The following is a 13,189-nucleotide window of genomic DNA, read 5'->3' on the forward strand; positions in this document are numbered from 1 at the left end:
TACGTGTTATCGTTCTGTTCTATTGAAATAATTCGGATATCCCTCATTCCGTTTCGAGTTTTGTACTGTTTACGCACTTCCGTGATTAGAGATTTGAATGAGATGACTCTGGACAGAAAAAAAATATTAAAAATATACAACGGATGGACAGTTGTTATTAGAGGATTTTGATTATTAAAGAAGAATTACTGGGAGTGAATGGGACCCTGAAACTGGCTGGTAAGCAGTGTAAATAACTTTTAATCGACAAATATCTGTCATGGGGTACGGAAAGGAGTAGACTGAGTTGCAAGCCTTGTTATATATTATGAATCAGTGGGATAAGACATTTTTTAAAACGTGGATAAATTAGTGTTCTGTGATAATGACACGTGTATTTAAGCTTCCTGGAACATGAAAAAATGTATAAAGAGACATCATAGATCAGAGAGAAATATTTATTCGTGGTTCGAATTTCCTCCATTGTTTACATATACGTTATAGTGCAATATCCTTGACCCAGGCGCCTATGGTTTGAAAGCGATGAAATTCAAATCTTGCGATATGCATATTTTCTTCAATATTTTACGCGCCATTATCTGTGACGTCATATGCGACCTCGAGCGAGAAGATTTGTAAACAGTTGTTAGCCATTTCATAAACAGAGTAGATTTAATTGACAAAAAAACGCCGCGCTCCCACTTCCTAAGTAACAACATGTAGATTAAAAAAAATAATGATTAATAAAATTGCTTGAATAGAATAATTTAAAAGTATTGTGATTTTCACTCTAAATTTGATCATTCTTATTTATTTATTTCGAAATTCACCCGTGACAGTAGACCTAGCTGTCAATGATGCGTAATCGTATCATAATTTAGGCCTATCTAACTTCTCCAAAAATAAATTTAATAATAATTGCACTGTTTATTTTAGAAAAGCAACAATGCTAATTACAGTTGTTTAAAGAAATGGCATTATCAAATAGTGTTTAGACAGTGATCGCATGTAAACATTATTTACATGTACTCGCAAATGCAGATGTCATACTCGCTTTCCTCGCTACATTTAGGTCGCTATTTGTATGCGTTACCTTGGTTTTGAAATGAAACTCTATACTGGACTAGTTTCTGATGTTTTCGCACGAATATTGTGTCATCATTGTTATCGACAGAGTTCGCAGATAATTGACAATTGTCCCTAAAATAAATCAACAAATGCCGAGTGGTTCCTTTCATCATCGAATGTTTTGTGATCCATGAAGTTTCTTTAATGTCTAACCCGATTTCTACAGGTTTATATGATGTCTCTGTTAAACTCTTAATACTTAGCATCCATTCAATAGGAGATAGTACTGTATAACACATATCATGAATTGTTCAATTAAGTCAGGTGTGCTTATTGATGAATGTAAAAATACACGGGCTATTCCCATTGTATGAAGCTGGTGATGTGTTTATGGTGAAGGATTATCGCCAAAATTGTCCGTCTTACCTATACTAAGCAAAGTTAGTGAACGACGTGAATCAATTCTTTTTTATGAATACTTCAGGTATACAGTCTTACAAATTAAAAATAAAGAGTCTGGTTTTATACTCAAGCATTCATGAGAAACGTCACATCACAGTATAATTGTAAATAGTTATGACACCTTGGCTAGGAAAACATACTGATGTTTTATTTGTTGATGTAAATAATATTTTTGATACGGTAAATTATCAAGTATTACTTGAGTACTGCTGATACTGCTATCTATTGCCTCATCTTAAAGCTTACATATAGATCACGATGTGCTAAGTGGTATAGAATTCAGTCTGACAAAGTAGGTATTACTATAGGCATACCCCAAGGATGACTACTTGGGCCATTGGTTTTTATTCTTGATGTTAATGACTACCCAGGATGCGGATAATACTAACCAGCTCATATATATGCAGACAATGCAACTTGAGTTGTCTCAGATAAATTTATAGATGTTATTGAAAACAAGTTAAATGGTGATCTAGTCAATACTTTAGAATGGATGGATAAAACCAAACTTACAATCAATCTTTTTTTTTTTAAAGTGTATGGTAATATTCGTACAGGAAAAGTTTTGAAAAATTGCAAAATCTATCTAACAAAGGCTGTGACACGATCGCGGTGGGTTTTTTTTTTTTTTTTGGTTTTTTTTTTTTTTTAGTTTACTGCACTGTATTAGCAATACTGTGGACTGAGCTATCTATTGTATTTTATAGGTCAAATATACCGTGCTGTATATCTGAAATACAAACTTCACTAAAGAATAAGTGAAAACAAAAAATCATTACAAAACATTGAATTTTACCTGCATGATTTCGACAAATATGCAAACAATATTCAAAACTACTTATTTGAATGCATGTAGTTATTATTGAAAAAATGGGGGGGGGGCGGTCTTCAGTAATAAAATTATTTACGAAATTTGAAATTTTCAATAATCTGAAAAGACACTTAATTCAACGCACAATCAGTAAATATCCATACAATTACATGTACTTCGATCCAAATCAAATGAAAACTGGCAGTTGTTAAAAACCGATGTTGTATTGGATTAATCCCATAAAATGTGTTGCTTTTCCCACAGGAGTTCAAAATTTTATCAATGAAGCCAATAAAATTCACTCGATTGACCAAGCCATGAGCTATGCATTAGCATAGAGAATAGAAATGAAACGCCGGTTTGGAGAAATCGAGAATTTCGCTTTGAACCGCCGCGCAATTAATATAAATAAGTTGTCAGTATTTATCTCTAAAAACATTTGCCTTATGCGAAATTTTGTAGTTGTCTGTGGAAAAACTCGTCATATCCAACAATTTTGCCGTTGCATCTTGGTAAGTTTTTTTTTATAAGGTACTGATATCATTAATTGGTCGAGGTTTTATATCTTTAAATAACAAGAGGCCCACAGGCCTCATCGGACACCTGAGTACTAGTTAAAAGCATCAGGAGTCCCAAAGGCTATGAAATATAGATATAATTTCCTGTTCTGAATATCTAGGATAAATTCAGCAACAATGTAAAACAATGTGTGTTCTTAAAACTTCAATGCCCTTAAAAGTGCATATACTGATGAAAGGCTTTACATGATATAATAAATAGTAACATTAAACGATACGACTAATTTGGACCCATCCTAAAGTCAAAACCTTGGGATTGCGAAATTCACGTGCATTTTTTTTTTTTTTTTTTTTTTTTGGTTTTTTGGTGGGGTTTTTTTTTTAATTTTTTTTTGGTACATCCTTTTCTTCTATTCCTAAATATGCATTTAGATTTTACACTGTATCAGCAAATTTATAGAAGTCCTTCAAATCATTAAGACAATAACCATGATAATAATATTGGCACCACCCTGAAACCAAACCCTTACCCCCTAGGATCCTGAAATTTACAGTTTTGGTAAAGGACTATATACTCTTCTAAATATCCATTTAGTTTCAATTTAGTATCAATAGCATTAAATATCATTTATATGTTTTGCACATACATTGTATACACTATACATATATATATCAAGTTTGGTCCCACCCTGAAGTCAAAACCTCTACCCCGGGGATCCTTAAAATTCCTGCGCTATATAACTATGCATTAGTTCTTCTTAAAGATATGCAGGTGTAGAGAAGATTTTTGAAAAGTTGTCAATTTTTGCCCCACCCCTAAGACCTCAGGGGTGCAGGAGTCCTGAAATTTACAATATATGTCCCCTTGTCCCAAAAATTGGAATAGCAATTATCAAGAAGTTAAAAATGTTCAATTGTTAACGACAACCAATTGAAATAGGTCACCTGAGTTTACTCAGTTGACCAAAAAAATCTAGGTCTATGTCAAATACTATTTCATTCATAGATGGTACGCCTTGGGCTTAGTCATTTGTCACAAATAATTAGAGAATGACAGTTTCTCCATCGTTGATACAAATTTGCTACGCACTCGTTCATCCCCTTTGTATCAGCAATAGAGAACCTGTCTCCTTCTCTAAATAATACTTAAAAAATTGTGTAAATATACTATACAAGTAGGTTGGTTAGTTGTATGAAAGGTGAAGATAACGAGCAGTGATCAATCTCATAACTCCTATAAGCAATACAAAATAGAGAGTTGGGCAAACACGGACCCCTGGACACACCAGAAGTGGGATCAGGTGCCCAGGAGGAGTAATCATCCCCTGTCGACCGGTCACACCCGCCGTGAGCCTCAAATCCTGATAAGGTATACGGAGTTATCCGTAGTCAAAATCAGTGTGCTAAGAACGGCTTAACAATCGGTATGAAACACGTCAGAGAGCATTTGGCCCAATTATAGGTTGTATTGACGAACTAGATCGTTATAACGACCATAGGGTTTGCCAAAATATTGTATATTGTTTAAAGTCCCGCTCGAGAATCTTTCACTCATAAGGAGACGTCACCGTTGCCGGTGAAGGGCTGCATTTAGGTCTATGCTCATCTTCCCAAGTCAAGGCTTGTAGTTCACTCAGACTGGTTACTATATATACCCCGGTATCTCGTGGTTTTAGGACTGGCATAGTCACTTGATAAATTAAAGTGACCCTTGGATTCGAAACAGTCAGACGACGCAATAGTTGATCTTATCATTTGGAATGTAAAAAATAAAACTACAACCATACATTTCACAAACCTCTAAAGCAGCTTGTATGCAGGCCGTTTTAATAATGATAATACCATATTTATATAGCACCCTTTTCATACACTATGTACGCTCAAAGGTGCTTTACAATGTATATATACCTTATAACAGAATGTTATACACATAATACATAGTAAATAAATAAAACATTAAAAAGCAATGACATAAAAGGCGTTATCACATGTAAACAGTCCATAGCTGTACCTATCCTGATTGTACACATAAAACATCAGTTTCAGAGCGTATCAAAATAATAATAATGAAATACACACACACACACACCATATAATGTCTCGGTTATAATACATTAAAACACAGATTTTTTTTATTATATAAAACATCACAAAATGGTACTCGAAAAACTAAAACACAGTCAAAACAGACAAGATAACTCTAATGCACTGAAACAACAGACACGAATGACTGAAATTGATAGAAACTAATCCTGGAAAACTTAATGGAAAAAAAATGTGTTTTCAGTTACTTCTTGAACGCACACAGTGTTCTACAGTCCCTTGAATGTTCTGGAAGGGCATTCCACAGTTTTGGAGCTATTGTTCTGAAACACCGATCCCCGTACGTAACGGTTCGACTTTTTGGAACAACTAAAGTGACCGATTGTTTTATAGATCTAAGATTTCGGGTAGGCTTATATACCTCTAGTAATCGTTTGATATAAATTGGGCACTCATCATGTAAGGCTTTGCAAGTACAAGTAAGTATCTTATATTGTGTCCTATACTGCACAGGTAACCAGTGTAGTTCTCTTAGTATTGGAGTGTTATGGTTGTGATATGAGACGTGCGGCAGTGTTCTGAATATGTTGGAGCTTGCTCAGGACTGTCTTTGGAACACCAACCAGGAGAGCGTTACAGTAATCTAACCTTGATGTAATTCGGGAGTTCACAAGAGATTTAGTTGCTTCTGATGTTAAATATTTCCTGATATGGCCTACATGTATTTGTCGCAACTGTGCATAATAAGATCTGCTGACAGAGTTCACGTGTTGCTCCATATCCATATTAGAGTCAAACATGACACCAAGATTTCGAACGCAGGTTGAAGGATTAATTTGTGAGTCACCTACTGTCACCGAAAAGTTTCTAATGAGATTTGCATTACGACCAGATGCAAACACAATGACCTCGGTCTTATCCGTGTTGAGTTTCTACATACATGTATTGCCATGCATCCAAAACACGATGTCGTATAGACAACGCTCAATACGATGTAATGTCTCTGCCTGTGTAGCTATGCCCGCTGGCTTAAAAGACAGATAAAGCTAAGAGTCATCAGCGTAAAAATGGTGATCAAGTCCATGATATTTACAGATGGAACCAATAGATAAATTTTACAATATGACAAACAATACACCGGTATACATGTCTATCTACTCACGTGATTCCTGACCATGTTCAGGATCATACACCTACTCACGTGATTCCTGACCATGTTCAGGACCATACACCTACTCACGTGATTTCTGACCATGTTCAGGACCATACACATACTCACGTGATTCCTGACCATGTTCAGAATCATAAATAATTGCAGAAATATTCATCTGCTAGAAACAGACTTTTTAAAAAGTTATTCAGATTAAAAGAGTTTATATTACCAATATTTATGTTGCTACCTTGTTGCAACAAAAACCTTTCGTCTGTCGTGTAATTGTTCCAATTGACTGGTTACCTATATAACCATGGCTACGTCAATTGCGACAATTAACGAAATCATTTGAAACTGTAAATTTTCGGGTCGCATGGGACTTTAATGAATATTTGAAGGTAAGTTTGGACACAAGTATAATAGGAAAATATGGTACGATTTTTTTTTTCCATTAAATTTATGAGACGGCGATGCAAGAATACAACGATAATCAAAGGATTTTATAAGGGGAGCTCTCTGATCTGTTCCAATATTTTCTCAGACAGCTACAGTTCTGCAGCTAATTATATGCTAATGCAAATCAACAAATTCAAGGAATAGTTATCCTCTGCAATCACCAATGTACATGGAAATTGTTTAAAAATGACTAAAATATTCTTAAGAATATATATTCCGTAACTTTATAAGTGCTTGATAATTCCTTGAGAAATAAGACTCATATGAGAAATAACGTGTAAATATGTAACTTACAAAGAAGGCAAAAAATGTAAAAAGTCGTATACGGGTACATTAAATATAGGCTTAGTTTACGAATGCAATCTAATTAAAATTAGATGTTACATGTAGATCCGCTCGCGTACTCGCATACATAACGTTATGTACGCGAGTACGCGAGCGGATCTAACATCTAATTTTAATTAGATTGTTTACGAATGCAAAAAGGAGTTGTATCAGAATGATCCGTAAAAATTGAGAAATAATTGTATAGGTTATGATGAAACAAAAAAAAAATTGCTCGTATTTATATTATGGCTTTATAAATGTGTGTGAGGGGACGGATGGCCGTCATGAAATATCAGCCTCGGCTACATGAGCCCGGTTTTTCATATCCGTTTTTTACGATACGGCCAAGAGGGTTCAGAAGTGCTCAGACGTCGAAAGGATAAAAGGTTTTGATAAGTTAAAAGTAAGTACAAAACGATTTTTTATTGTCTGTGTTTGATACTTTAATACCGTATTTATTTACTGTCCTGATTGGTTTTTAGGTTGCTCATGTCCATTGTTTTAAACACGTGCAGCGTGAAATGATTTAAATATGTACATATGCAGTGATTGTCAACGTGGGCAAACGTGTCAAATTCAATTACGACGCAGACAAACAAGTAGTAACTGTTGTATAAAAAAAACAAAAAAAACAAAAAAAAACTTCGATAATCTGATTTATTATTATATAATCTAGTTGCCTTTTAACCTCATTTCAATAGGTGGGCATTCTTTAAATCGTGTCTATAAACAAAGTCGCGCCATGCGACGTTCAAGGATGTTTGGCTTAGCGTCATAAAAAGTTCTTTTTTAACAAATTGCATGAAATCTGTTTATGAGGAATGAAAGTAATTTTCACCCATTTTCTACGATGTGGAGAAAGTTAGGACAGTTTATCTTAAGATGATTTCTCAGTAAAAATATAGAATGCAAGTATTTAAAGCCACAAGGTTGTCACAGACTTCGGGAAAATTAGAGTTTAAGAAGAAATAGGTATATGCTTTTGTAGCAGTACATACGTTTTTCTGCGGGAAACCTAATGCACACGATTGTCTATGTATCGTCGACTGACCGGTTTCGGTGACCTTAGTGATAAACCGCAATTTTCTCATTAATCACTTGGATTAAATAAATAAACAATACACCTAACTTTAAAGTAATTAAATTTCTTTACTTTTATCCAAAAATTCCAAGTCTATTGGTACGTTAATTGATTACATTTTCGTAACAAAAAACAATTCACTTTGTGGTCCTCAAACGGTGACGTCACCTATTTCGGAGACCATTGTTAATATAGGTTTGCCAAAAGTGTAACTGCAAAAACGTATATACAGGACGAACTTCATGTGCAACTAATCGTCAATGAATTAAATATTTTGGGTAGAGTTCTAGACTTTTGGTATATTTTATATTAATTTGAAGGTAATAAGTAAATGGGCTTATTTTGGGGGTGCTTATGTTGATTTTTTTGCATACTCTCCTAGTAGTTCATTTTGGAAAACAATTGAAGACGTACTCTATATATGGTTGCAAACACTACGGCAAAATTGATGACGCAATCTACACCCGGAAACGACAACGCGCACACGTAAACAAAAGGTTACCGATTCTGGTCAGTCACCGAAATAGGGCAGTCGACGATACTATTTTTATACATGTAACAAAGTTGCATTTGCTACATGTATGTTTGAAAGTTATGAAAATGTGTGCTCTCTATTTTCTTGTTATTTTTTAGCCAGGAGAAAATTAGGAATTTTCATTAATCTTGTATCCTTTTTGTAAAATTGAATTATGTCATGTGAAAATATTACTTTTGGTAGACATATCTGGGACACTAAATAAAGACCTACATACATGTATTTGTTCATAATGCATCTATGGCCGCAGTCCTACATTGTAACTTCTCCTTTTCATGACGTGATGTACATGTATTTAATGCCGAGTCGCAGAAATATCCTGTATCTTTTTCATTTAATCTCTCTCTCTCTCTCTCTCTCTCTCTCTCTCGTGAATACACATGGCACTTACGGGCATGATATATGTTGTGATCTGGGTTTTTTTCTTCTATTTACTATAGAACAACAACGTACAATAATACAAGTATAATGCTATGGGTGGACGGATAAATTTTCTTTTTCATTTTCGTTCTTTGTGGTTTCTTCTATATACGTAAACTTCAACACCAACATAGAGGAATGAGCCAACAGCCAGAAGAGTCATGACGACGATCAGTTTAGTTTTCACACATACGTATAAACTGATGACGAAGTACACGGTAAAGCTGGTTGCCTTCCAGCAGTGATAGTTCGCAAAGGCCGATTCTGTCTTTTCTGGGAATAGCAGGGCTATCAATGCTAGAATGAAAGAGACACAAATAGCAATAGCATGCATTGGTGATGCTCTAATTAAGTTAAGGGATTTGATTTGAAGTTTTAAGCTTAAACACTAGACAATTGATAAAACGAATGCACACCTCATATAATGGCATTCACATTTAACAGCATTCATTTAATGGTATTTCATTTTAACGGCATTCATTTCATGGTATTTCATTTCGACTGAAAGTTTACACTCTGCGTGTCGATGATCAATAGTTTCCGACAGCTGAGTATTAAAATAAACAGACTAATGAGTGCATATCTGACTGGTAGGAACGGCTCGCACTTACCATTCGATTGTGTCTGCCATATCCCTTCCCCCAAGCCCCACACCACCGCCATGGCAAACACGTATCTCTCCTGGCCAGGTTCTGGTACCCAGATATATAGCAAAACAAATATTGCCATGTTGATACAGGCTGCGAGTCCAAACAGAATATACCGCCCCGTGTACTTGGCTATCCGTGACGTCACAAGAGCACTTACAGTCGTCGCACAGCCATAACTAGCCATTACAAATCCTACCATCTGTATGCCAAACGGGCAACTTATGTAAGACTGAAAAACAGAACAATATATTACTAACAACGGACAGACACCTACAGTGCGCACAAGAGAGTTCCAAACAGTTAGATAGCATTGTGAAAGTTTGTAGTCATCCACAAACAATCGAGAGACATTGACGATAGCAAACAAAACACAGATGAACATGAAGCACAAACCTTGGTATAATCAGTCCATAGCACTGCCTGTTCCATCGCCATTATTGAAATGAACGGTACGAGCAAGAAAAGTTTGGGATCCAACAAAGCAGAGAAACAGGCCGTAATCGACTCTTTTGTGTTAGATTGTTCTGCCCATTCACTCTTTGGAATTGAGGGCAAAAAGACTACAGTACATAAAAATCCCATCACATCAAAGACTAGAAAAACCGAAAGCATCAAGTAAATTGTAGAGGTCGGCGGCTCGATGATTTTGTTCGTTTCATTGCCGGACGAAACAACTGGACAGTCATTACAACCACAGACCAACGCTGAAGATGACGTCATATTGTACTGGTCTTTATTTAAGACTAAAGAGGACACCAAATTTCCCGTGATTTGAGTGAGTTCATATAAAGTGAAGAAAATCCCATTAAGACGACTGAGAGTGGCGTGAGTATCTGCCTTATTCAGGTCAGAATAGGAGTAGGCATTTGTGGAGATGAAGACGCTTTGAGAAGTCCACATTGGTCCTGATATGAGCCCGAGAAGGATGGAGGTCGGTAGCAGTGTAGCAAACGTTGGATAAAAATTGCTGCTCGTGTAGAGAATATGCGATACCCATGATATAAGCAAGGAAAGCTTGATTCCTAATGACTTGATTATCCATGGAGCCAGAATGGCCGACACGATGATGAAAGCGTACATACAGGTGAGCGATGTTATTCCCAGGCTATCCTCTTGGTTCAAACTGCTCTGCAGGTTTTGTAGTGCTAAGTACGCTGTAAACACACAAAAGAAGCAGAAGGAGATGATAAACACATTTACTGTTTCTCGTCCGCTTACGCCGACTTCCTTCTCGACTTTCCTGCATCCGAAAAATATCTTCTTCATGATGTCTTGCTACAAACGATACTTTCTCTTTAGCGGGAGATCAATACACAACAGGCGACTGGTCATCATGGTCGGCTGATAAAACGACATACCTGAATTTCCAGCCAAAATTTGACATCTTGTTTACAATGTTGTCAAAATTTTGAACGAATGCGACTTAACCCTAGTTTGGATTATTGATATGCTGAAGTAGGATACACGTGCTAAGTAGAATCAGTATGAACAAATTCATTTACCCGTGGTTATCTCCTCGTCTGATACAGAGTCTCGCGCGATGGGTGTAGACGGGTACGAGATTTAGAACATTGAACGAATAAGCCTATCGTTGTTTTCGAGTTTGCATACAAGATACGTATACACACATTGCTTATTCAAATGTGAAAGACAACTAAGGGTTTACTTCATCACATAAAAATACTGGTTTCATTTTATCAAACTCTAGGTAAAATCTAAAAAATAAACAAGAGCAATATTCATGCAAGTTTATTATATCTAAGCAAGGCGCAAATAGATTGCCATTGATAGCATATCAGTATTTGTTTAAATACAGGTGATGATTATGTGAATTTCTTTTCTACTATAGAAAATACATGTAATATTGAATTACAATTTAAAAGTTAAATCCAATATAAATTCTATGAAATCAGTTTCAAGTTTACTAATAGTATATATCGAGTAGCTGAAAATATAATATTCTGCAATAAATATTTTTGACAAAAATTGAGAATCGGATTTCGAGTTCACAGCAGTCTCAGTTTAAATTCTTACGTCAACTCACTACTGCTCCCATTACTTATAGTTAGAAATTAATCTCGCAGATGAACGAATGCCGTTCATTGCAGGACACGTCCCCCCATTCATGGTTCTGCTTAGGGTACAGTATAACCACGCAGTCCTGTTCCCCCGCGATGTTATTGGGCTGCCCCGGATACCAATGGGTGTAATTGAACTTGATGAGGTGAGTCTGCCCGCTCCAAGTGAAAGAGTTTTCATGGTCAAAATCGTTTCCGCTTGTCCATAGTCCGAATTCCGAGGTCATCGACATGTCTAAAATTAGCGAAATGTTAAGACACTGACATTGATTACACAGACATATGGTTTCAAATTATAATAGCCCTAAATTTGAAATTTTTACAATGTATTTTGTTGTAAAAATGTGCTATTATGATAGTTTGTGTGTACCTTTAACCATAGTTATTAAAATTAATATTAAGTTTAAGATTTTATCAAAATAAAGATTTTGGTTCTATTGAATATATGGCCTTATATAAAATCAATTTTTGTACGGGAAGACAGTAATGTAATTTTACTTCATTCAGAGCCTCTGGATAGGTTTTCTAACACAAATATTAATTTTTCTGCCATTGAAATAATAAAGCACAATATTCGACACCAAAAATTAGAGCTAGTATACCTTTAAAACAAGCATTTCAATCGATAACGAATAGTATATCTAATGAAGAAATGAAAAAGACGAACAATTATCAATCTCATAAATCCTATAAAAGATACACAATTAAGAGAAGGGTAAACACGGACCTCTGGACATACCAAAACAGTGAGTAACAAAGAACGGCCTAATGACTGGAATGAAACATGTCAGACAGAATTCGACCCAGTGATAGCTTGTATCTGAAAATTAGATCATTATAACGACCATAGAATATGCGAAATGCTCACTTTAAACGAGACTTTTGAGATTGCTGTAACATCAATTTATTAATCAGTACCCTGCCTCGATTTAACAAGAATACCGCGAGCGGTACATCGTACGCCTGTCGGACAGTGATGACAAAATTCCAGTGCAATATCTGTATCCATAATGAAACTATTTGAACTCCTTTAGTTCTAAAGTAGATCACAGTGCACCAATTAAGCTGAAATGAAAACTGAATCTGTATTTCTCTGAGAGGAAGAATGTGACTACTTTTCAGGGGAATGTCTGTATCCATAACGGAAAAAAAATTCTCGAAAACTATTGACCTACTTTTAGCTCTAAAGTATGTCAAAGTGCACCATGGTATCCAACTGATATGCAAACTGCACTTGTATTCCACCATGAGGAAGCTTGTGACTAAATTTCAGGACAATATCTTATCCGAACGAAAAAAGTCCGGAAAACTGTTTGACCTACTTTTAGCCCTAAAGGTCACAATGCACCAATCCAACAGAAATGCAAACTCATTCTTACGCTTCTTGAAGGAGAAATTGTGACCAAATTCAAACGCTGTAAATGCATCTGTCACGGAATTTTTTTTGGAAATATGACCTCAGGCGGACGAACAGCGCCATAACATAAATACGTCCTGTCTAACGACGGACGTATAAAAACTGATCATACGCAGATCATGCTCTCGCGTATCGAATCAGTTGAATATACCAGATTTGCCGTTAAAAGTTCGTGAAGGGGATTCTTGAAG

General features: G+C 35.7%; 2 protein-coding genes across 3 annotated transcripts in view; both read right to left on the reverse strand.

The window, feature by feature from the left end:
* Window positions 1-7,455: 7,455 nt before the first annotated feature.
* On the reverse strand, window positions 7,456-11,045 carry LOC125679435 (protein unc-93 homolog A-like). The gene is made up of 3 exons (XM_048918660.2): window positions 9,897-11,045; window positions 9,465-9,732; window positions 7,456-9,150 (listed from the first exon to the last, which is right to left on the reverse strand). The coding sequence occupies exons 1-3, from the start codon at window positions 10,767-10,769 to the stop codon at window positions 8,933-8,935; spliced, it is 1,359 nt and encodes a 452-aa protein (XP_048774617.2). The 5' UTR covers window positions 10,770-11,045; the 3' UTR covers window positions 7,456-8,932.
* A 192-nt stretch (window positions 11,046-11,237) lies between these two features.
* The window catches only part of LOC125679436 (MAM and LDL-receptor class A domain-containing protein 1-like), a 16,980-nt gene continuing 15,028 nt past the window's right edge, over window positions 11,238-13,189 (reverse strand). For both annotated transcript variants that reach the window (XM_056157475.1, XM_048918661.2), the window contains exon 8: window positions 11,238-11,816. In XM_056157475.1, coding sequence (XP_056013450.1) covers window positions 11,569-11,816 — 248 coding nt within the window. In that variant the 3' untranslated portion in view covers window positions 11,238-11,568. The remainder of the gene's footprint in view (window positions 11,817-13,189) is intronic.

The sequence above is a fragment of the Ostrea edulis genome, chromosome 2, assembly GCF_947568905.1.
Source record: "Ostrea edulis chromosome 2, xbOstEdul1.1, whole genome shotgun sequence".
NCBI lineage: Eukaryota > Metazoa > Mollusca > Bivalvia > Ostreida > Ostreidae > Ostrea > Ostrea edulis.